Source organism: Petaurus breviceps, unplaced genomic scaffold, assembly GCF_028583685.1.
Source record: "Petaurus breviceps papuanus isolate PSGF00001 unplaced genomic scaffold, PetGlider_PUasm1.0 164, whole genome shotgun sequence".
NCBI lineage: Eukaryota > Metazoa > Chordata > Mammalia > Diprotodontia > Petauridae > Petaurus > Petaurus breviceps.
The window spans coordinates 856,446-878,843 of NW_027185735.1; the positions used below are offsets into that span (position 1 = coordinate 856,446).

Sequence of the window (22,398 nt, forward strand, 5' to 3'; positions counted from 1 at the left end):
CAAAGCAACCATGGCACCGCCCATAAACCCCTCCCCCTCCCCCATCATTGCAATCTAGGGTGGAGGTCCTGGGGTGCGTGTCCAGCTTGCCAGAGCGTGTGGAGACCTCAGAGAGGGCACATATCTAATATGTCTGGAAGCTGAGAAAACCCCAGCATTTGGGATGAAACTGTATGGTTTCCCTGTCTGGTGGTAGTGTCCTACTGTGGCAAAAAACCCAGGGGTCAAGTGACTGAGGGGTGACATGACCAGGTAAAGGAAACAAAGCAGACAGAATATTCCAACATTAGACTCCTACTCTGGGGACAAAAAGGAGCAAAGCATGGAACAGGAGGAAAACAGTGAAGTCAGAACTCCTGCACCAAAAGCTTTAAAGGAAAATACGAGCTGGTTACAGGCCATAGAGGACCTTAAGAAGCAGATAAGAGAAGCAGTGGAAAAATTGGGAATAGAAATGAGAACAATGAAAGAAAATTACAAAATGAGAGTCAACAGCCTAACTGAAGAAAATACCACCTTAAAAAATAGACTAACTGAAATGGCAAAAGAGGGTCAAAAAGGCGATGAGGAGAAGGACGCCTTAAAAAGCCGAACTTGCCAGATGGAAAAAGAATCTCAAAAGCTCAATGAGGAGAATCATTGCTTCTGAATTAGATTGGAGCAAATGAAAGCTAACGACTTTATGAGAAATCAAGATGCAAGAAAACAGATCCAAACAAATGAAAGAATAGAAGGCAATGTGAAATATCTCATGGGAATAACAACTGACCTGGAAATAGATCTAGGAGAGATCATTTAAAATTTATTGGACTACCTGAAAGCCATGATCAAAGTAAGAACCTAGAAATCATCCTCCAGGAAGTTCTCAAAGAAAACTGCCCTGATGTTTTAGAACCAGAGGGCAAAATAGTGTGTGAAAGAATCGGTGGATCACCTCCTGAAAAAAGATCCCAAAAAGAAAACTCCTAGGAATATTATAGCCAGGTTCCAGAATTCCCAGATTAAGGAGAGAATATTGCAAGCAGCCAGGAAGAAAAAAAATTGAATATTGTGGAAACACAATCATGATAACACAGGATCTAGCAGCTTTTACCCTGAAGTATCTATGGGCTTGGAGTATGATATTCTGGAGGTCAAAGTAGCTGGGATTAAAATCAAGAGTCATCTACCCAGAAAAACTGAGTATCATGTTTCAGGGGAAAATATGGTCATTCAGTGGAATAGAGGACTTTCAAGTATTCTTGCTGAAAAAACCAGAGTTTAATAGAAAATTTGACATTCAGATACAAGAAGCAAGAGAAGCATGAGAAGGTAAACAGGGAAAAGAAATTATGATTTCCCAATGAATTTGGCTTGAAGAGGGAATGAAATACACACTAAATAGGGTATCTCACCCTCCAGGAGAATAGGTGGGGAAGGGGATGAGAGGGGCAATGATGGAAGGGAGGGCAGGTTTGGGGGGAGGGAAGTTGGAAGTGCCCACTTTTGAAAAGGGATGGGATCAAAGTAGAGAATACAAGTGGGAAGTGGGATAGGAGGGAGGGAAATATAGTCAGTCTTTTACAGTATATCTACTATGTTATTGTTTTTCATTAGCCACACATGTGCAACCTATACTTAACTGCTTATCTTCCCAGTAAGTGTGGGTGACAAGGGAGGAAGGGAATGAATATGGAATTCAAAGTTTTAAAATCAAATATTCAACATATATATATATATATACATATATACATGATTTTATTAATACATCGTACATGTAATTGGGAAATAACATATACAGGCACTGGGGTATAGAGATCTACTTGAAAAGTCGAAAGGGGCATGTGAGAAAATATGGGAGAGAGCAGATTGGAGGAGGGGATATCCTGTGGGACTGCTATTTTGGGGCGGTGCATAGGGGAAAAATGGGGAGAAAATTTGTAACTCAAAATCTGGTGGAAATGAATGATGTAAATCAGAAGTTAATAAAGCATTTGAAGAATGAAAAAAACATTCTGAAAACCAAAGGCAAAATGAACAGAATTGGTTTTAAGAATACTATTGAATTAATAAATAAAACTAAGAGCTGGTTTTATGAAAAAAAAAACAATAAAATATATCAACTTTTGGCTAATTTATTTTTAAAAATAAGAAAACCAAGTTATCATCATTGAAAATGAAAATGGTAAGTTCCCCACCTAGAAAGAGGAAATTAAAGCAGTAATTAGAAAGTATTTTGCCCAACTCTATGCCAATATATTTTACAGTTTTAGTGAAATGGATGAATATTTACAAAAAATGTAAATTTCCCAGATTAAAATAAAAGGAAATAAAATACTTAACCCCATTTCAGAAATAAAAATTGAACAAGCCATCATTGAGCAACCTAAGAAAAAACCTCCAGGGACAGATTAATTTACAATTAAATTCTACCAAAAATTTAAAGAAAATTAATTTCAACACTGTATAAACTCTCTGGGAAAATAGGTCAATGAGTTCTACCAATTTTTTTTATACAAGTAATTTTTTATTGATGGAAGTAACACTTATTATCGGTAATATTATGATTATAAATGATCACAGTTATATTCTCAGCCAATTCAAAGAGTATGTCTGGAATAAACAGAATCTGTATTTGTTATAAGAATAAAAACAAACCCCAGTGATTTTTCAAGGAGTTAAAAATCAATCATTGCCTCATGCAATAAAAAAATGAACATTTCACTATACAGCTAAGATCCATGAAGAGGTTTAGCCTTAAAAGTAAGCTGTCAAGGTGAGACCCTCCTCACATTTCATTTATAGATAGTTAAGAAAAGACAATGCTTTAAGACACCTGCCTTGCAGAAAAGTCTAAAGGCTCAGCACATTGGATTCATGGCTGACAGAGGAGTTTACTCTAACATGTGCTGGGGCATGGAGCACACAACGGTCAATGTCTATAGCCACCAGGGCATTCTGTAAGCTCTGGATTGTTGCCTTGCTTCTGTTCTTAGGCCTCCACTGGACAAAGGCCTTCAAGATCTGCAAATGCACATTGTGGGGGTGATTGGCCTTGCAGCAGAAGATGTCCCTCTGGGACAGACCCAGGGACAACATGATGGGATCCCACTTAGGGCCAAATTTCTTGGCAGGCTGGTTAAGCTGCTGATCTGAGGTGAGCTCTTCAGAATGTGAGTAGGAATTGGAGATGCCTGGCCATCTTCCCATGCTTCTCTTGCTTCTTGTATTTGAATGTCAGATTTACTATTCAACTCTGCTTTTTTCATCAAGAATGCTTGAAAGTCCTCTGTTTCATTGAATAACCATATTTTCCCCTGAAACATTATACTCAGTTTTGCTGGGTATGTGATTCTTGGTTTTAATCCAAGCTCCTTTGATTTCCATAATATCATATTCCAAGCCTTTTGATCCCTTAACATAGTAGCTGCTAGATCTTGGGTTATCCTGATTGTGTTTCCACACTATTCAAATTGTTTCTTCTTGGCTGCTTGTAATATTTTCTCTTTGATCTGGGAACTCCAGAACCTGGCTATAATATTCCTAGGAGTTTTGGGGGGGGGATCTTTTTCAAGAAGTGATTGGTGCATTCCTTCAATTTCTATTTTGTCCTCTCGTTCTAAAATATCATGACAATTTTCCTTGAGAATTTCTTGAAGGATGATTTCTAGGTTATTTTTTTGATTATAACTTTCAGCTAGTCTCTTACTTTTAAAATTATCTCTCCTGTATCTATTTTCCAGGTCAGTGGTTTTCCCAATGAGATATTTCACATTTCTTTCTATTTTTTCATTTGTTTCGATCTTGATTTCTTATAAAGTCACTGGCTTCCATTTGCTCCAATCTAATTTTGAAAGAATGATTCTTTTCAGTGAGCTTTTGAGATTCTTTTTCAATCTAGCAAGTTCAGCTTTTTAAGGCATTCTTATCCTCATTGCCTTTTTGAGCCTCTTTTGCCATCTGAGTTAGTCTATTTTTAAGGTGTTATTTTCTTCAGTCAGTTTGTTTACTCACTTTCCATGATTTTCTTGCATCATTCTCATTTCTTTTCCCAATTTTTCCTCCACTTCTGTTACTTGATTTTCAAAATCCTTCTTGAGCTCTTCTATAGCCTGTAACCAATTCACATTTTTCTTGGAAGCTTTTGGTCCAGGATTTCTGACTTCAATGTCTTCCTCCCATTCCATGCTTTGATTCTTTTTGTCCCTATAAAAGGAATCTAAAGTTGGATTGCTATGCTTTCTTTGCTTGCTCATGTTGCCACTTGACTTTGGAGCTTTTTGCCACAGTAGAGCTCTGCTTCCAGAGAGGAGGACTTTGTCCCAAATTCTGGGGTTTTCTCATCTGCCAGAGTTATTAGTTGGGTGACATCTCTGAAGCCTCCACAGGCTCTGGCACCCGGTTACACACTCCAAGACCTCCCCCCAAGACAGCAAAACAAATCCAAGTAGGTTAAAGCAACAGTGATTACCCCTCAGAATGGTCACTTGGTCCCCCTACAATCTGTAGACCAGGAGCTCTGAAGTAGCCATACAGGGAGTGCCTCCACCACTTCTCGTTTTATCACCCCAGGGCAGAGCCTGGATTGCACTCTTGGTCCCACCTGTTCCCACACAGTCCACACTGACCTTTTACTTTTCCTTTGGCATTTATGGGTTGATAATTCTGGAAACCATCATGGCAGCTGGTGATCCACTCTTCCAAAGTCCACTCTAGCCGCTGCTTGTTGGGGCCACCCTGAGGCTAAAACCATGGGCTCACATGGGGCTGGGCTTGGCTCCCAGCTGTGATGGACCTTTCCTGTTAGTGTGTTGGGCTGCCTTCTGTGGGAGATTTGTTTTTCTCTGTCATTATGTTCTCTAGCCCTAAAGTTTGTTTAGAGTCATGTTTTATAGGTTTTTGAGGTGGTTATGGGGGGAACTCATGGAATTTTCCTGCTTCTACACTGACATCTTGGCTCCACAACCACATTTTTTAAATGATGCAAATATGATCCTGATACCAAAACTGAGAAGAACCAAAACAGAGAAAGAATATTATAGATTAATTTCCCTAATGAATGTAGATGTAAAATTAAAAAAAATATTTTAGCAAAGAAATTACAACACCTTAGCTCAAGAATAGCATTCTATGATCAGGTAGAATTTATTCCAGAAATACTAGGGTGATATAATAGTAGGAGCACTATCAACATAACTGACCTTATCAACAACGAAAGTAAAAGAAATCGCATTATCTCATTAGATGAAAAATAAATCATTATCAAAATAAATTCCTATTAAAAACACTAGAGAACCTAGGAATAAATGAAGTCTTCCTTAAAATTATAAGTAGCATCTGTTAAAACTACCTGAAAGCATTATATGTAATGTGGATAAGCTAGAAACATTTCCAATAAGATCAAGGGTGAAACAAGGATGTCCATCATCACCAGTCTTATTCAATGTTGTTCTAGACATGTTAGAGTCTATCTGCCAAGACAAACTCAGAAAGTGTATGAAAACAATTAGAAAACACTTTTTATACAAAGTCAGATCAAAATACTTGGCAAAATATCAGTTGCTCATGTGTAGGCTGAGCTAATATAATAAAAATGACAATTCTGCCTAAATTAATTTGCTTATTTAGTGTCATAACACAAAGTACCAAAAATTATTTTATAGAACTAGAAAAAATTATAACAAAATTCATCTGGAAGAAGGAAAGGTCCAGAATATCAAAGGAATCAATGAAAAGAAATGCCAGGGAATGTGGACTAGCTGTACCACATCTTATATATCAAAATTACTTGGTACTGGCAAAGAAAAAGCGTGGAATAGGTTAGGTACACAATACATAGGAGTCAATGACTATACTGCTTAATAAACTCAAAGACTCCAGCTTCTGGGAAAAGAACTCACTATTTATGGAGTAAGAGCATGAACTTGGCTGAGCTCCCACTCCAACCACCTCCAATACCTGTAAAATATGACTCTAAACAAATTTTAGAGCTATAGAACCCACAAAGTGACAGAAAAAATCTCCTGCTGAAGGAAGCCTGGCAGGCCAGCAGAAAAGATCTATCACACCCAGCTGGGAGCTGAGCACAGTCCCACATGAACCATATGGTCCCAGATCCGAGGCGGCCCTGACCAGTGGCTCAGATCGGCCATAGCAGACTTCAGGAGAGTGAATCACCAGCAGCTGTCGTGGTTTCCAGACTTCTCAATCTATAAATGCCAAAGAGAAAGTAAAAGGTCGGTGGAGATCCCTGTTGGAACTGGGTGATGGAAGAACCTGGTCTAGCACCTCCCTCTGGAGCAAGAGGTGGCTCTCAAGGCTGCCTCCAGAGCTCCTGGTCTGCAGATTGTAGCAGGAACAAGCAACCATTCAGAGGATAATCACTTTTGCTTTGACCTGCTTGGATCTGGACTGTGGTCTTGGGTGGTGGTACTGGGGTGAGAAACACCAGTGTTCCAGAGCTTTTGGTGGTTGTAGAGAGGGACCCCTCCTCAAACCTCTGATAACATTTGAAAAAACCCCAGTGATTTGGGACAAAGTTCTCCACTATGGAAGCAGAGTTCTACCATGGCAGAGTTCAAAAGTCAAGTAATTGACTGGTAAGAAGAACAAGCAGAGGAAATGCAATCAGACCACAGAATCCTTTTATGGGTACAAAAAGGATTAAAATATGGAACCAGAGGTCAATGAAGTCAATACTCCTGCATGAAAACTTCAAAGAAAAATATGAATTGGTTACAGGCTATGGAGGAACTCAAGAAGGATTTTGAAAATCAAGTAAGAGAAGTGGAGGAAAAATTGGGAAGAGAAATGAGGATGATGCAAGAAAATCATGAAAAATGAGTCAACAGCCTGCTAAAGGAGACCTTAAACATACTGAAGCAAATGACACCTTAAAAATAGACTAACTCAAATGGCAAAAGAGGCCCAAAAAGCCAATGAGGAGAAGAGTGCCTTAGAAAGTCGAATTGGCCAGATGGAAAAGGAATTTCAAAAACTCACTGAAGAGCATAATTCCTTCAAAATTAGATTGGAGCAATTGGAAGCTAATGACTTTGTGAGAAATCAAGATACTATAAAACAAATCCAAACAAATGAAAAATAGAAGGCAGTGTGAAATATCTCACTGGAAAAACCACTCTCTTGCAAAATAGATCCAGGAGAGATCACTTCAAAATTATTGGACTACCTGAAAACCATGATAAAAAAAGAACTTAGTAATCATCCTTCATGAAACTCCCAAGGAAAATTACCCTTATATTCTAGAACCAGAGGGCAAAATAGTAATTGAGAGAATTACTGATTGTCTCTTGAAAAAAAAGATCCCAGAAAGAAAACTTCTAAGAATATCATAGCCAATTCCAGAGTTTCCAGGTCAAGGAAAAATATTACAAGCAGTCAGGAAGAACCAATTTGAGTATTGTGGAAACATAATCAGGATAACTCAAGATCTAGCAGCTTCTACGTGAAAGGATCAAAGGGCTTGGGATATGATATTCTGGAGGTCAAAGGAGCTAGGATTAAAATCAGGAATCTCCTACCCAGCAAAACTGAATATAGTGCTGCAGGTTAATATATGGTCATTCAGTGAAATAGAGGATTTTCAAGCATTCTTGATGAAAAAATAAAACAGAGCTGAACAGAAAATTTGACTGTCAACTACAAGAAGCAAGAGAAGAATGAGAAGGTAAACAGGAAAAAGAAATAATAAGGGACTTATTAAATTTGAACTATTTACATTCCTACATGGATAAATGATAATTGTAACTCATGAGACTTTTCTTAGTATTAGAATAGTGGAAGGGAATATATGTATCTATGTATCTACCTATGGATCTATGTATGTATGTATGTATCTATCTATATGTCTATCTGTCTGTCTGTCTATATATCTATCTATATGTGTATACACATACATGAATACATACATACGTATGTATATGAGGGTGTGTGTATGTATAAATACATATGTGATTGGTTGTATATGTATACATAGAAGTCACAAGATCAGTTGAATAGGAAGGGATGATATCTAAAAATTGAAATTAAGAGGTGAGAGAGGAAGGTAATGGAAGGAGGAGAAAGGGAGAGATAGAATAGGGTAAATTATCTCATGTAAAAGAAGCAATAGAAAATTGTTGCAATGGAGGGGAAGAGCAGGAAGGTGAAAGGGAATGGGTCAACTGTATTCTCATTAAATTTGGCTTAAGGAGGGAATAACATACTCACTCATTTGGCTGTCTTACCCTATAGAAAAGTAGGGAGTTAACGGGTAAGACGGGGATGATAGAACAGAGGGCAGGTTGGGGGAGAGAGTAGTTAGAAGCAAACACTTTTGAAAAGGGACAGCGTCAAAGCAGAAAACAGAATAAGTGTTGGGGCACCTATGTGGTGCAGTGAATAGAGCACAGACCCTGGCTTTAGGAGGAACTGTGTTCACATCAAGCCTCAGACACAACATAGAAACTAGCTGTGTGACTTTGGGCAAGTCACTTAACCCCAACTGCCCTGCCTTCCCTTCTCTGAAAAGCAAAAAAAAAAAATAGAAAAGAAAACAGAACAAGTGGGGGATGGGATAGGGTGGAGGGAAATATAGTTAGTCTTTCACAGTATAACTACTATGTAAATGTTTTGTGTAACTACACATGTACAATCTACATTGAATTGATTATTTTCCCAGTGGGGGTGGGTGAGGAGGGAAGAAGGGAAAGAAACTGAAAACGAAATTTTTAAGAATAAATGTTAAAAAAAATTGTTTTTTACATGCAACTGGGAAATAAGATCTACAGGCACTGGGCTATAGAAATCCATCTTGCCCTATTAGAAAGTTAAAGGTTGGGGCAGGTATAAGAGAGAGCTAATTGGGGCAAAGGGTATTCAGTAGGCTCTCTATCTTGGGGTGAGGGTAGGGGAAAGACAGAGAGAGAATTTGTAACTCATAATCTTGAGGAAATGAATCTTGAAAACTAAATATAAATTAAAAAAAATAAGAACTCACTATTTAACAAAACTGCTTGGAAAACTGGAAAATAGTATGGTAGAAACTAGGCATAGACCAACATCTTACACCATATAAAAAGACAAATTCAAAATAGGTATGTGATTTAGATATAAAGGCTGATACTATAAGCAAACTATTAGAACAAGGAATAGTTTACCTGTTAGATTTATGGAGAAGGGAAGAATTTATGGCCAAACAAGAGATAGTGAACATTTTGAAATGCAAAATGAATGATTTTCATTATATTAAAAATTAAAATTTTTGCCCAAACAAGCCAATGCAACCAAGATTAAAAGGCAAGCAGAAAGTTGAAAAATAATTTTTGCAGCCAGTGTCTCTGATAAAGCTTCATTTCTGCTATATGTAGAGAACTGATTCTAATTTACAATAATAAAAGTCATTCCCTAATTTATAAATCGTCAAAGGATATGAACAGGCAAATTTCAGAGGAAGAAATTAAAGCTATCCTTAGTTGTATGAAAAAATGCTCTAAACCACTATTGATTAGAATGCAAATCAGAAAAGCACTGAGATCACCTCACACCTATCAGACTAACTAATATGACAAAAGAGGAAAATGACAAATGTTGGAGAACATGTGGGAAAATTGGAACACTAATGCATTGTTGGTGGAGTTGAGCTGATCCAACACTTTTCGTAAGCAATTTGGAACTATGCCCAAGGACTTTAAAACTATTCATACTTGCATGGCTCCAGCTTCGATCTCCTCTAATTCATGTGAAAAATGACTCTAGACAAACTATGGAGCTACAGAACCCACAAAATGAGAGAAAGAAGCTAACCTCCCACTGAAGACAACCCAGCAGGCTGGCAGGAAGGGACAGCACAGCGCTCTGGGAGCTGAGCGCAGCCCCACTGGAGCCGGAGGTTTTAGCCTCAGAGCAGCCTGACCAGCTGCCAGCTGGAGGGACTTCAGATCACCAGCAGCTGTGGCGGTTTCCAGAATTATAAACCCATAGATTCAAAAGACAAAGTGAGAGGTCAGTGTAGACTTTGTAGGAACAGGGATTTTCAGAGTGCATTCCGGCCTTTGCCCATGGGGAGAGAAGCAGTTGAGGCTCCAAAGGCATGCAGCCACCCACCACTTGGCTGCTTCAGCGCCCCAGCCCTGCAGATTGTAGGGGGACCTAGTGACCAGTCTGAGGGGTAATTGCTCTTGCTTTAACCTGCTTGCATCTGGATCACTGTCTAGGGTGGAGGTCCTGGGGTTCACAACCAGTTTGCCAGAGAGTGTGTGGAGGCTTCAGAGAGGGCACCCAACTAATAGTTCCAGGAGCTGAGAAAACCCCAGCGATTGGGATAGAGCTCCCCTTACTGGTAGCAAAATTCTACTGTTGCATAAGGTTCAAAAGTCAAGTAATTAAGTGGCAACATGAGCAAGCAAAGGAAGCAAAGAAAACAGGAATCTAATATTAGACTCCGATTTGGGGGACAAAAAGGATCAACGTATGGAACAGGAGGAAGACAGCAAATTCAGAACTCTTGCACCAAAAGCTTACAAGAAAAATGTAAGTTGGTTACAGGCCATAAAGGAGCTTAAAAGGGATTCTGAAAACCAAATAAAAGAAGCGGAGGAAAAATTGGGAAGAGAAATGAGAATGATGCAAGAAAATTATGAAATGAGAGTCAACAACCTGCTGAAGAAAATAGCACCTTAAAAAATAGACTAACACAGATGTCAAAAGAGGCTCAAAAAGGCAATGAGGAGAAGAAAGCCTTAAAAAGCCAAATTTGCCAGATGGAAAGAGAATCTCAAAAGCTCACTAAAGAATTAGATTCAAGCAAATGGAAGCTAATGACTTTATGAGAAATCAAGATACTATTAAACAGATCCAAACAAATGAAAAAAGTAGAAGGCAATGTGAAATATTTCATTGGGAAAACCATTGACCTAGAAAATAGATCCAGGAGAGAGAATTTAAAAAATATTGGTCTACCTGAAATCCATGATCAAAAAAAGAACCTAGAAATCATCCTTCAAGAAATTCTGAAGGAAAATTACCCTGATGTTTTAATTTTTTCTTTGCTTTTTGGAGGACAATTGGGGTTAAGCGACTTGCCTAAGGTCACACGGCTAGATTTTTTTGTGTGGGTGTTAAGTGTTTGAGGCCAGAACCAAACTTGGGTCCTCCCGACTCTGGGGCCGGCGATTTACTCACTTCACCACCTAGCTGCCCCCAACCCTAAAATCTGGTTGTTTTAGAACCAGAGAGCAAAATAGAGGTTGAAAGAATCCACTGATCACCTTCTGAAAAAGATCCCCCAAAGAAGACTCCTAAGAATATTATAGCCAGTTTCTGGAATTCCCATATCAAGGAGAAAATATTACAAGCAGCCAGGAAGAAACAGTTTCAATATTGTGGAAAAACAATCAGGAAAACACAAGATCTGGCAGCTTCTACCATGAGGAATCGAAGGGCTTGGAATATGATTTTCTGGAGGTCAAAGGACTTGGGTTTAAAAACAAGAATCACCTACACAGCAAAAGTGAGTATCATGTTCAGGGGAAAATATGGTCATTCTGTGGAATAGAGGACTTTCAAACATTCTTGATGCAAAAGCCAGAGTTGAATAGAAAATTTGACATTTATATACAAGAAGTAAGAGAAACATGAGAAGGCAGATAGGGAAAAGAAATCATAAGGCTCTTATCAAAGTTGAACTATTAACATTCCTACATGGAAAAACTATAATTGTAACTTATGAAACTTTTCTCAGCATGAGAATAGTTTAAGGGAATAGAAATTTATGTATATATGTATATATGTATGTATTCATACTTATATATGTCTATATAGGAGGATATATGGGCGTATGAATACATATGTGAGTGTTTGTATATATGTGTACAGGTATACATAGACAGAGGACACAGGACCAATTTCATAGGTAGGGATGATACTTAAAAGGTGAAATTAAGAGGCGAGAGAGGCATATAATGAGAGGAGATGAGGAGAGACAGAATTGGGTAAATTATCTCATATAGAAGAGTCAAGGGAAAATCTGTTACAATGGAGGGGAAGAACAGGAAAGCAAAAGGGAATGAGTCAACCTTATTCTCATTGAATTTGGCTTAGGGAGGAAATAACATACACAGTAAATAGGGTTTCTCACCCTACAGGAGAGTAGCGGGGAAAGGGATGAGAGAGGGGATAATTGAAGGGAGGGCAGGCTAGGGGATAGGGAAATTGGAAGCACCCACTTTTGAAAAGGCACAGGTTCAAAGTAGATAATATAACAAGTGGGGGGTGAGATAGGATGGAGGGAAATATAGTCAGTCTTTCACAATATATCCACTATGGAAATGTTTTGCATAGCTTCATATATACAACATATATGGAATTTCTTATCTTCCCAGTGAGGGTGGGTGACGAGGGAGGAAGGGAAAAAATTTGGAATTCAAAGTTTTAAAATCAATGTTTTAAAAATATATATTATTATTATCTTACATGTAGCTGGGAAATGATATATACAGGCCCTGGGGCATAGAAATCCACCGTGCCCTACTGGAAAGTTGGAGGGTGATGGGGGAAGTTATGGGAGAGAGCAAATTTGGGGAGGGAATTTTCAGTGGGATCGGTGTTTTGGGGTGTTGGGTAGGGGAAAATGGGGAGAAAATTTGTAACTCAAAATATTGTGGAAAGGAATGATGTAAACTGAAAAATAAAAGAGAGGCAACCCCCCCCCAAAAAAAAACCCAAACTGTGCTTTCTCTTTGACCCAACAATACCACTGCTATGTCTGTATCACAATGAGATCATAAAAATGGGAAAAGGAGACACATATCAAAAAATATTCATAGTAGCTCTTTTTGTGGAGGTCGATAATTACAAGTTGAGGGCATGTCCATCAATGAGGAATGACTGAAAAAGTTGTGGTATATGAATATAATGGTATATTATTGTGCTATAAGAAATGATGAGGAGGTTGATGCCAGAAAACCCTTGGAAGACTTATATGCATTGAGTGAAATGAGCAGAACCAGGAGAACATTGTACACAGTAACATTGACATTGTGCAGTGACTAATTTGGATATACTTTGCTCTTCTCAGCAATGCAGGGATCTAAGACAAATACAAAAGACTCATGCTGGAATATGCTATCCACATCTAGAGAAAGAACTTTAAAGTCTGAATGCAGATTGAACCATAGTATTTGCTCTCTCTTTTTTGTTTTGTTTCTTCTTTCTTGTTGTTCCTCCAATTGGTTCCAGTTCTCCTTTATAATATGAGTAATGTGAAAATATGTTTAATATGAATATATACATAAGTCCTCTATCAAGAAAAAAATGAAGAACTAGTTCTGGGTATTTGTTATTTTCCCAGGAGGTAGAACAGGAGCTACTGTTTTTACTTAAATTTATATATTCATTCCAGGAGTTTATGAATACATTTTTTCTTAAGTTAATGGTTCTAAATATTTCAGTAATAATCTAATGTACCACTGCTGCTGATGATAAAATCATGTTGGTTGAGCTGACAAAATGGTACAGACACAAAAATTCTTGGTATAATTCTCCTTTTGTGTACATATAATTATGTAACTAATAAAGTGATAGCTAAACCAATATTAAATCATTTATAAAGATGGATTTATTATTGTTGTTGAATTACTTCTCTTTGAGAGCCCAGTTAGTGCTTTATTGGTAAAGATATTGGAATGGTTTGGCTTTCCTTCTCCAGCTCATTTTACAGATGAAGAATCTGAGGCAAACAGCATAAAGTGACTTGCCCAGGGTAATATAGCTAAGAGTCTGTGACAGATTTGAACTCATTTATTCTACAATTTACAAAGTGCATTCCTTGCATAAAACACGTGAGGTGCTGAAACTTTGGGTGTGGCATCTTTGTTTTATCAAGGCCAATGAATTTTCACTAGCACTTGTGACCCTGAAATAGACTAACAAGACTGACTAGCTTCTTGGGAGTTCATTCTCCTAGATTTAGTGTTACAAATAATTATTGAGTTGAAATTGAAATGAATTTTAGAGGTAATCTAGTCCAATGCTTATATTTTATAGATGTGAGAAAACCAAGGTACCAAAACCTTGTGACTTAACTTAAAGTTACAAAAGCCAGTTAGTGGCAAAGCTAAGACTATAACCTTGGTTTTCTGACTCCTAAGTTAGTTGTCATTTTGCCATCTGTTATTGCTAACTGAACATATGGTATAATGCCAAAGATACATATCACTACAAATGACGTTTTAACTTCATCAATAGTAGTGAGGTGAGAAGGCAGTGGAAACTGTTGGGTGCTTCCATCAGCTGGACCATTAGTCAGAAAAGTTTATTTTCTCTTAGCTAACGAGCAAATTGCTGGTTGTAATGCTCATTCCCTGGTCATCATCCTCTTCTACATCTTACACAGGAAAAGGAATATGATCATTTCAGAAACCAAATGCTATCTCGATTTGTATCACTGGATATCATACTGGATTGGAATCACTGATATCCTGAAACATTGTTTTTCCATCATCATCATCATCTTTATATGTATGTGTGTGTATGTGTACATATGAATCTGCATATGCACTTAAGTATGTATAATGTGTAAAACTTTGAATATCCCTGATTCACATAAAAATTTAGAGAAATATTAGATTTTCTGTCTAATGTCTGTCCTTAGATGATATATATTTTTAAATCTGATGAGATTTGCTCCTATACATGATGTACTCAGAATGGTTTCTGAAAGTACTTTACTTATCTTTGCTCTTCTGTTCTCTCTTCCTACTGATTTAACAGCTCCTCCCACTGTGCGGATTGTACACTCAGGTTTGGCATGTAATATTGAGGAAGAGCGCTATTCAGAGAGAGTCTACACTATCCGAGAGGGAGAAACTTTGGAATTGACTTGCCTGGTGACAGGCCATCCACGTCCACAGGTGAGTCCTGAATAGTGACAGAGCAAATTCATTAAGGAATTTCCTAGGGAATTTTTGGACTCTTATTTTAGTAGATTTAATAAAGTTTTACCTATGTGCACATATGCATATGTGTATGTATGTGTGTGTGCACATTATGTGTCAGGCACTAAGCACTGGAGATACAAGGGTAAAAATGAAAGAGTGGAATAGTAACTTGGATCAAGGAAATTACATTCTATTTAGGGAGCTTATATGAATTCATAATAACAAAAAATGTTGCTTAGAATGCATTAATTTCTTAGACATGGATTTTTGGTGTATACCATTTCTACTAATTCTTCTATATCTATTTGTTAAATGAAAACTCTCCCCAATGAGCCAAAGAGATCACAGATTTTCTGGGTCTGGGAACCTAATGTCTTTCTTTCATCTTTTCACCTTGTATAGATACAAGTGGAAAATATGGTTATCTACTGGTTATCTTTTGCTCTTGCTAAATAGCCAGTCTACCTTCTTTTCCCATGGTGCGGGAGTGTGGGAGGGAATAAGTATTTAGTAAGTACCTACTATGTGCCCAATATTGTGCTAAGCACTTTAAAAATCATCTCATTTGATTCTCATAGCAACTGAAGAAAATGAGGTAGACAGAGACTAAGTAACTTACTAAGAGTCACACAGCTAGTAGGTATCTGAGGTTGTATTTTAACTCAGGTCTTCTTGACTACAGGACCATCATTTTATCCACTGTGCCACCTAGTGATTACATCCTTTGTACATTGTCTTTGTACAGCTCTGGGTAAGGTGCTTCATACTTCTCATATCCAGTCTTATATCTCATTTCCAGACTTCTGGTGTCTCACTCTTTGGGTTATCCTTAACTTTAATTTTTCAGAAGCTGTGGTATTACATGATTTTAAAGTATGCAGAATAAAGAGAAGAATATTGTTAAAAAGATGGGCTGTAGGGGGTGGCTAGGTGGCTAGGTGGCTAGGAATAAAGCGCCGACCCTGGAGTCAGGAGGACCGGAGTTCGGTTCTGGCCTCAGACAGTTAACACCCACACCCCCCCACATCCCCCCCCCCCCACACACAAAACTAGCCGTGTAACCTTGGGCAAGTTACTTAATCCCAATTGCCCTCCAAAAAAAAAAAAGGCAAAAAAAAAAAAAGAATGTAAGCTTCTTGAAGGCAGGAATTTCTCAGGGGCAGCCAGGTGGCTCAGCGAGTAAGAGCACCAGCTCCAGTGTTGGGATGACCTGGGGATCAAATCTAGGCTCAGATACTTAGCACCACACCCAGAAATAACTGGCTGTGTAACCTTGAGCAAGTTACTTAACTCCGATTGCTTAAAAAAAAATATGGGCTGTTATTCCTCCTGTACCTTGTTTTCTTTTTGCTCACCTCTTATTCGCTTGCAGTGTTTAAATAACATTTCTATAATAATAGATAAGTTCTTTGTGCTATCTAGCAAACCGTATATCGTACTCTGAAAAATAGGCATTCATCATCCATTTATTTTTTTACATGTGGATAGTTATCAAAATATTTTCAGTAATTATAAATCTTATTGAGGAGATTCTGCAATATTCTGTGATGATACAATCAGCACAATATACTCAAACAGGAAACTTTGTAGTACCTCATCTACAGGGAATCATTGTTTAACTGGATTCTGCACTGAACAGTCTCTATTAAAGAAGTATATAGTACCAGTTTAATATTTTGCTTAATGCCAATAATCAGAGGATCATTGAATAAAGTATCTCTGATGTTACATATTTCAAGGAACCTTGCATGGTTTTGACATATATATATATGAAAGAGCCTTTAAAGTAACATCTTGTTTTATTAAATTTATACTTTTAAAAATAAAGAATTAATTAAGAAATTTCACATCTGTCATTTGTTCACATTTCACCTTTCATTTACTTGTATGACCATAAGTTTGGGGACTGAGAATGGGATCTAAAACAGTAAATAGAAACTAAAGACAAGTTGAAGTGGTACTGGGAAATCAAGTACCCAGCATTTAAGGGGCTGAAACAATCAAGAAAACCAGCTGAAAAGGAACTCTAGCTAGGAAGTTAATACCAAATCAGGAGGGTGAAATATAGAAACTGCCAGGGTAGTTGGAAAGAAAAGATGATGGATTAGCTGGAAGAAGTACAACCTATATCTCCAACCACATCGGTTCCACGGAGATCCAGAAAACAGATTGAATTCTGATTGGAAAATTCAAGAAAAAAGCTCCACAAATCATGTTTTCCATTCCAATTTGGCTTAGGTGGTAGAGATATTTGTATATGTGGAGCAGTGGATCTGGTTAGGAATGTACTGAGTTTTGAGTATTTCAAGATCCAGGGATTTAAAGAGGGCCAAGAGTAGGTATCAGGGCATGAAGCACTGAGACATAGAGAGTTGCTAGGAGATCTCTGAAGTAGCACACAATGTATATATGATTACCCTTTGGCAGCTTTGTCTCTCATTACCCAGTTCTGGGTCTGGATGAAAGATAGGACCTCACTTATGGGTGGTAGAAAGGACCAGTAATGACATGATCCCTAACTAGTACTGGCTATAAAATAGATTAGGTACTCAATATAAAGCAGTAATGACAATATTAACCTAGGGCTAGATAAATACAAAAATGTAAGATTTTTGTGAGAGGAACTCATTATTTGACAAAAATTGTTTGGAAAATTAAAAACCCAGTTTGGTAGAAACTATGTTCAACCAACATCTCATAATGCTCACTAAGATAAATAGGTACATGATTTAAACATAAAAGGTGATACTATAAGCAAATTAGGGGCACATGCAATAGTTTATCTGTCATGGCAAACTCTCATAATATTGAATGTGAATGATTAAACAATTTAATAAATCAAAAGAGTGATAAATTAGATAAGCAAACAAGACTTTAAAATATGACACTTATAAGAAACATATTTAAAATATATTCAAAACATCTGGAATTATAATCATCTGTACCTGGCAACCAAAAACAAACATTAAAAATGAATAGGATAAAAAGGAAACTACATTATGTTGAAACCATCAATAATAAAACAATATCACCATTAAATATATATGTTTCAAGTGTTTTAGCATCCAAATCTTTAAGGAAATATTAACTGAGCTGTAAAATATATAGACACTAACACAATAGTGACAGGAAATGTTAATGTTTCTCTCTGTTTTGGATAAATCTAACAGAAAGTTAAACAAAAGGGAAAATATGGAACTCAAAAAGTTGTGGGATTCTCTAAAGCTAAGAATATACACACATACGTATGTATACACACACACGCACTCATGCATACACACACACACACAAAGACACACACACAAGATGCAGACCCAAATGAAGACCTTACAATGATGTCTTAAGTAATGAGTCATTCAAAAAGAAATAAAGAGTCCGTTATTATGTGAAAAAAATTATGAAACAACTTACCAGAATTTCTGGAATACAGTCAAAGTTCAGGAGGGAAATCATATCCCTACAGATATATTTTAACAAAAGAGAAACAACAACATGCCCAAATCTATGGGATGCAGTGCTTAAGCATTACTTAAAGAGAAAATTTATATCTCTAAATGCTTATATCAATAAAATAGAGGAAGTACTGATCAATGAATTGGGCATGCAACTAAACAAAAAAACTAGAAAAGGAGCAAATTAAAAATCCCTAATTAAGCTCCAAATTGAAAATCTTTAAAGTCAAATGAGAGATAAATTAAATTAAAAGTAAGAAAGCTTTGAACTAATGAATAAAACTAGGAGCTGATGTTATAACCCCCCCCAATAAAATATATGTTATTGATAAGTTTGATTTAAAAAAGAAGGAAATTACTAGAATAAAAGGAAAAGAATGAGTTCATCTCCAATGAAGATAAAATTAAAGCAAATTTTAGGCCCATACTGTCCAATTATATTCCAAGACATCTAACAATCCACCTAAATGAATAAATGTTTACAAAAATATAACTGGCCAGATTAACAGCAGAAAAGATAGAATACTTAGGAATTTTTTAAAATTTATTTTTAGTTTTCAACATTCATTTCCACAAGATTTTGAATTACAAATTTTCTCCCCATCTTTCCCCTATACCCACCCCAAGATAGAAAGCCTACTGAATACCTCTTCCCCAATCTGATTTCTCTTATATCCTCCCCCATCCTCTCTCTAACTTTCTAGTAGGGCAAGATGGATTTCTATACCCCAGTGCCTGTAGATCTTATTTCCCAGTTGCATATAAAAACCAATTTTTAAAAAATTTGTTTTTAAAATTTGGATTTCCAGATTCTTACCTTCTTCCTTCCTCACCCACCCCCACTGGGAAGACAAGCAATTCAATATAGGTTGTACATATGTAGTTTATATAGTAGTTAACTACTATATATAGTAGTTATATTGTGAAATACTAGCAATATTTCTCTCTAACCTATCCCACCCCCTACCTATTGTTTTCTCCTTTGACTCTGTGCCTTTTCAAAATGTGTCCTTTTAACTACCATCTCCCCTAAATCTGCCCTCCCTTTTTTCATCCAGTCTCTTATCCACTTTCCCCCTACTTTCCTGTAGGGTAAGATAGCCAAATAAGTGAGTATGTTATTCCCTCCTTAAGCCAAATTCAACAAGAGTAAGGTTGATCCATTCCCTTTCACATTCCTGCTCTTCCCTTCCATTGTAACAGTTTTCTCTTGCCTTTTTTACATGAGATAATTTGCCCTATTACATCTTTCCCTTTTTCCTCCTCCCATTCCTCTCTCACTTCTTAATTTCATTTTTTAGGTATCATCCCTTCCTATTCAACTGATCTTGTGCCTTCTGTCTATGTATACATGTACACACATACACACACTCACATATGTAATTATACACACATAAAACCTCCTAATCCATACATGTATATGTATGAATACATACATACATATATACACTATATATTCTCCTCAACAATAACCTCATACTGAGATAAGTCTCATGAGTTACAATTATTATTTTTCCATGTAAGAATGTAAATAGTTGAACTATAATAAGTTCCTTATTATTTTTTCCTGTTTACCTTCTCATGCTTCTCTTGCTTCTTGTATTTGAAAGTCAAATTTTCTGTTCAGCTCTGGTGTTTTCATCAAGAATACATGGAAGTCCTTTATTTCATTGAATGACCATATTTTCCCCTGCATTATTGTACTCAGTTTTGCTGAGTAGGTAATTCTTGGTTTTAATCCTAGCTCCTCTGACCTCCAGAATATCATATACCAAGCCCTTCAGTCCCTTAATGTAGAAGCTACTTGATCTTGTGTTATCCTGATCGTATTTCCACAATACTTGAATTGTTTCTATATGACTGCTTGCAGTATATTCCCCTTCATCTGGGAACTCTGGAATTTAGCTACAATATTCCTAGGAGTTTTACTTTTGGATTCCCATAATTTCTATTTTGCCCTCAGCTTCTAGAATATCAGGGCAATTTTGCCTGATAATTTCTTGAAAGATATTGTCTAGGTTCTTTTTTTGATAATGGCTTTCAGGTAGTCCAATAATTTGTAAATTATCTCTCCTGGATCTGTTTTCCAAGTCAGTGGTTTTTACAGTGAGATATTTCACATTGCCTTCTATTTTTTCATTTGTTTCCATCTGTTTTATAGTATCTTGATTTCTCATAAGGGCATTAGCTTCCATTTGCTCCAATATAATTTAGAAGGAATTATTCTCTTCAGTGAGTTTTTGAAATTCCTTTTCTCTCTGGCCAATTTGGCTTTTTAAGGCATTCTTCTCACTGGCTTTTTGGGCATCCTTGGCCATTTGTGTTAGTATATTTTTTAAGGTGTTATTTTCTTCATTATTTTTTTGGGTCTCCTTTAGCAGGCTGTTGACTCACTCTTCATGATTTTCTTCTGTCGTTCTCATTTCTCTTCCCAATTTTTCCTCCACTTCTCTTACTTGATTTTCAAAATCCTTCTTGAGCTCCTCCATAGCCTGTAATCAATTCATATTTTTCTTGGAAGCTTTTGATACAGGAGTTTTGATTTCATTAATTTCTAGTTTCATGTTTTGATACTTTTTGTCCCCAAAAAGGGATTATATTGGATTTTCTCTGCTTGCTCATCTTGCCAGTCAATTACTTGACTTTTGCGCTCTTTGTCACTGTAAAGTGGAGAGAATTATGTCCCAAATTTCTGGGGGTTTTTTTGCCAATGTTGTCAGAGCTTTCAGGAGGGTTCCCTTTTTGCAGACACGTCAAACTCTTGCACACTGGCCACACACCCCAGGACCACCATCCAAGACCACGATCGAGATCTAAGCAGGTCAAAGCAAGAGCAATTACCCTCCAAATGATTGCTTGTTCCCTGTATGATCTGCAGGCCAGGAGCTCTGGAGGCAGCCAAATGGCAGGATCTGAAGCCACTGTGCATCACTCCAGGGTCAGGGGCCGGACCACACTTTTCCATCACCTAGTTCCAACAGAGTTGCCCTCTGACATTTTACTTCCTCTTTGGCATTTATGGGTTTAGAAGTCTAGAAACTGCCACATCTGCTGGTGATTCGCTTTCCTAAGGACTGCTCTGGCCTGTCTGGACCTCTGGTTTGGACCGCCCTGGGTTTCAGATTGCATGACTCATGCAGGACTTCACTTGGTTCCCAGCTTTGTCTGATAGACCCTTCCTGTTGGCCTGGGAGGCTGCCTTCAGTGGGAGATTTTTTCCTCTCTGTCATTTTGTGTGTTCTGCAGCTCTAAATATGCTTAGAGTCATATTTTACAGGTATTGGAAGTGGTTGGAGCAGAAGCTTGCACCAAATTCCTGCCTCTACTCTGCCATCTTGGCCCCACCCCTGAAAAAGAAATTTAATAGGCCATCAATGAGTTTTTTAAGAAAAAATCTTAAGGGAGAGTGGAGTCAAGATGGCGGAGTAGAAGCACAAAGTTGGCATGGGCTCCACCTCCAAACAATTCAAATAACTGTAAAAACAATGACTCTAAACAAAATTTAAAGCTACAGAACACACAAAGTGACAGAGAAAAACAAATATCCTTCTGAAGACAACTGGCAGACCAACAGGAAAGGTCTATCACATTGTGCTGGGGGCCAAGCATGGTCCCGCAGGAACTGTGTAGTTCCAGCCACAGGATGGCATCAACCAGCAGTGGCCAGAGAAGACTTCAGGAGAGTGAATAACCAGCAGTTGTGGTGGCTTCTCAAACACAAAAGACAAAGTAAAAGGTCAGTGTGGAACTTTGTTGGAATGGGGTGGGGGACGTAGAACACTGTCTGGTTACTGTTCCCAGAGTGAGAAGCAGCAGAGGCACTGCGGCTATGCCTCATGGCTGTCTCAGGATCTCCTGGCCTACAGATTATAGGGGGACCAAGTGACCATTCAGAAGGTAATCACTTGCTTTAACCTGCTTGCATCAGGATCACAGTCTTGGGTGGTGTTCCTGGGGTGTGTGACTAGTGAGCTAGATTTTATGGGGGCTGTAGAAATGGCACCCTCCTAATAGCTCTGGCAGCTGTGAAA

At 37.6% G+C, this 22,398-nt stretch overlaps 1 protein-coding gene across 1 annotated transcript in view; it reads left to right on the top strand.

Moving 5' to 3' along the window:
- Nucleotides 1–22,398, top strand: part of MDGA2 (MAM domain containing glycosylphosphatidylinositol anchor 2) — a 990,863-nt gene that overhangs the window by 128,939 nt on the left and 839,526 nt on the right. Inside the window, exon 2 of the mRNA XM_069082199.1 lies at nucleotides 14,749–14,888. Coding sequence (XP_068938300.1) covers nucleotides 14,749–14,888 — 140 coding nt within the window. The remainder of the gene's footprint in view (nucleotides 1–14,748; nucleotides 14,889–22,398) is intronic.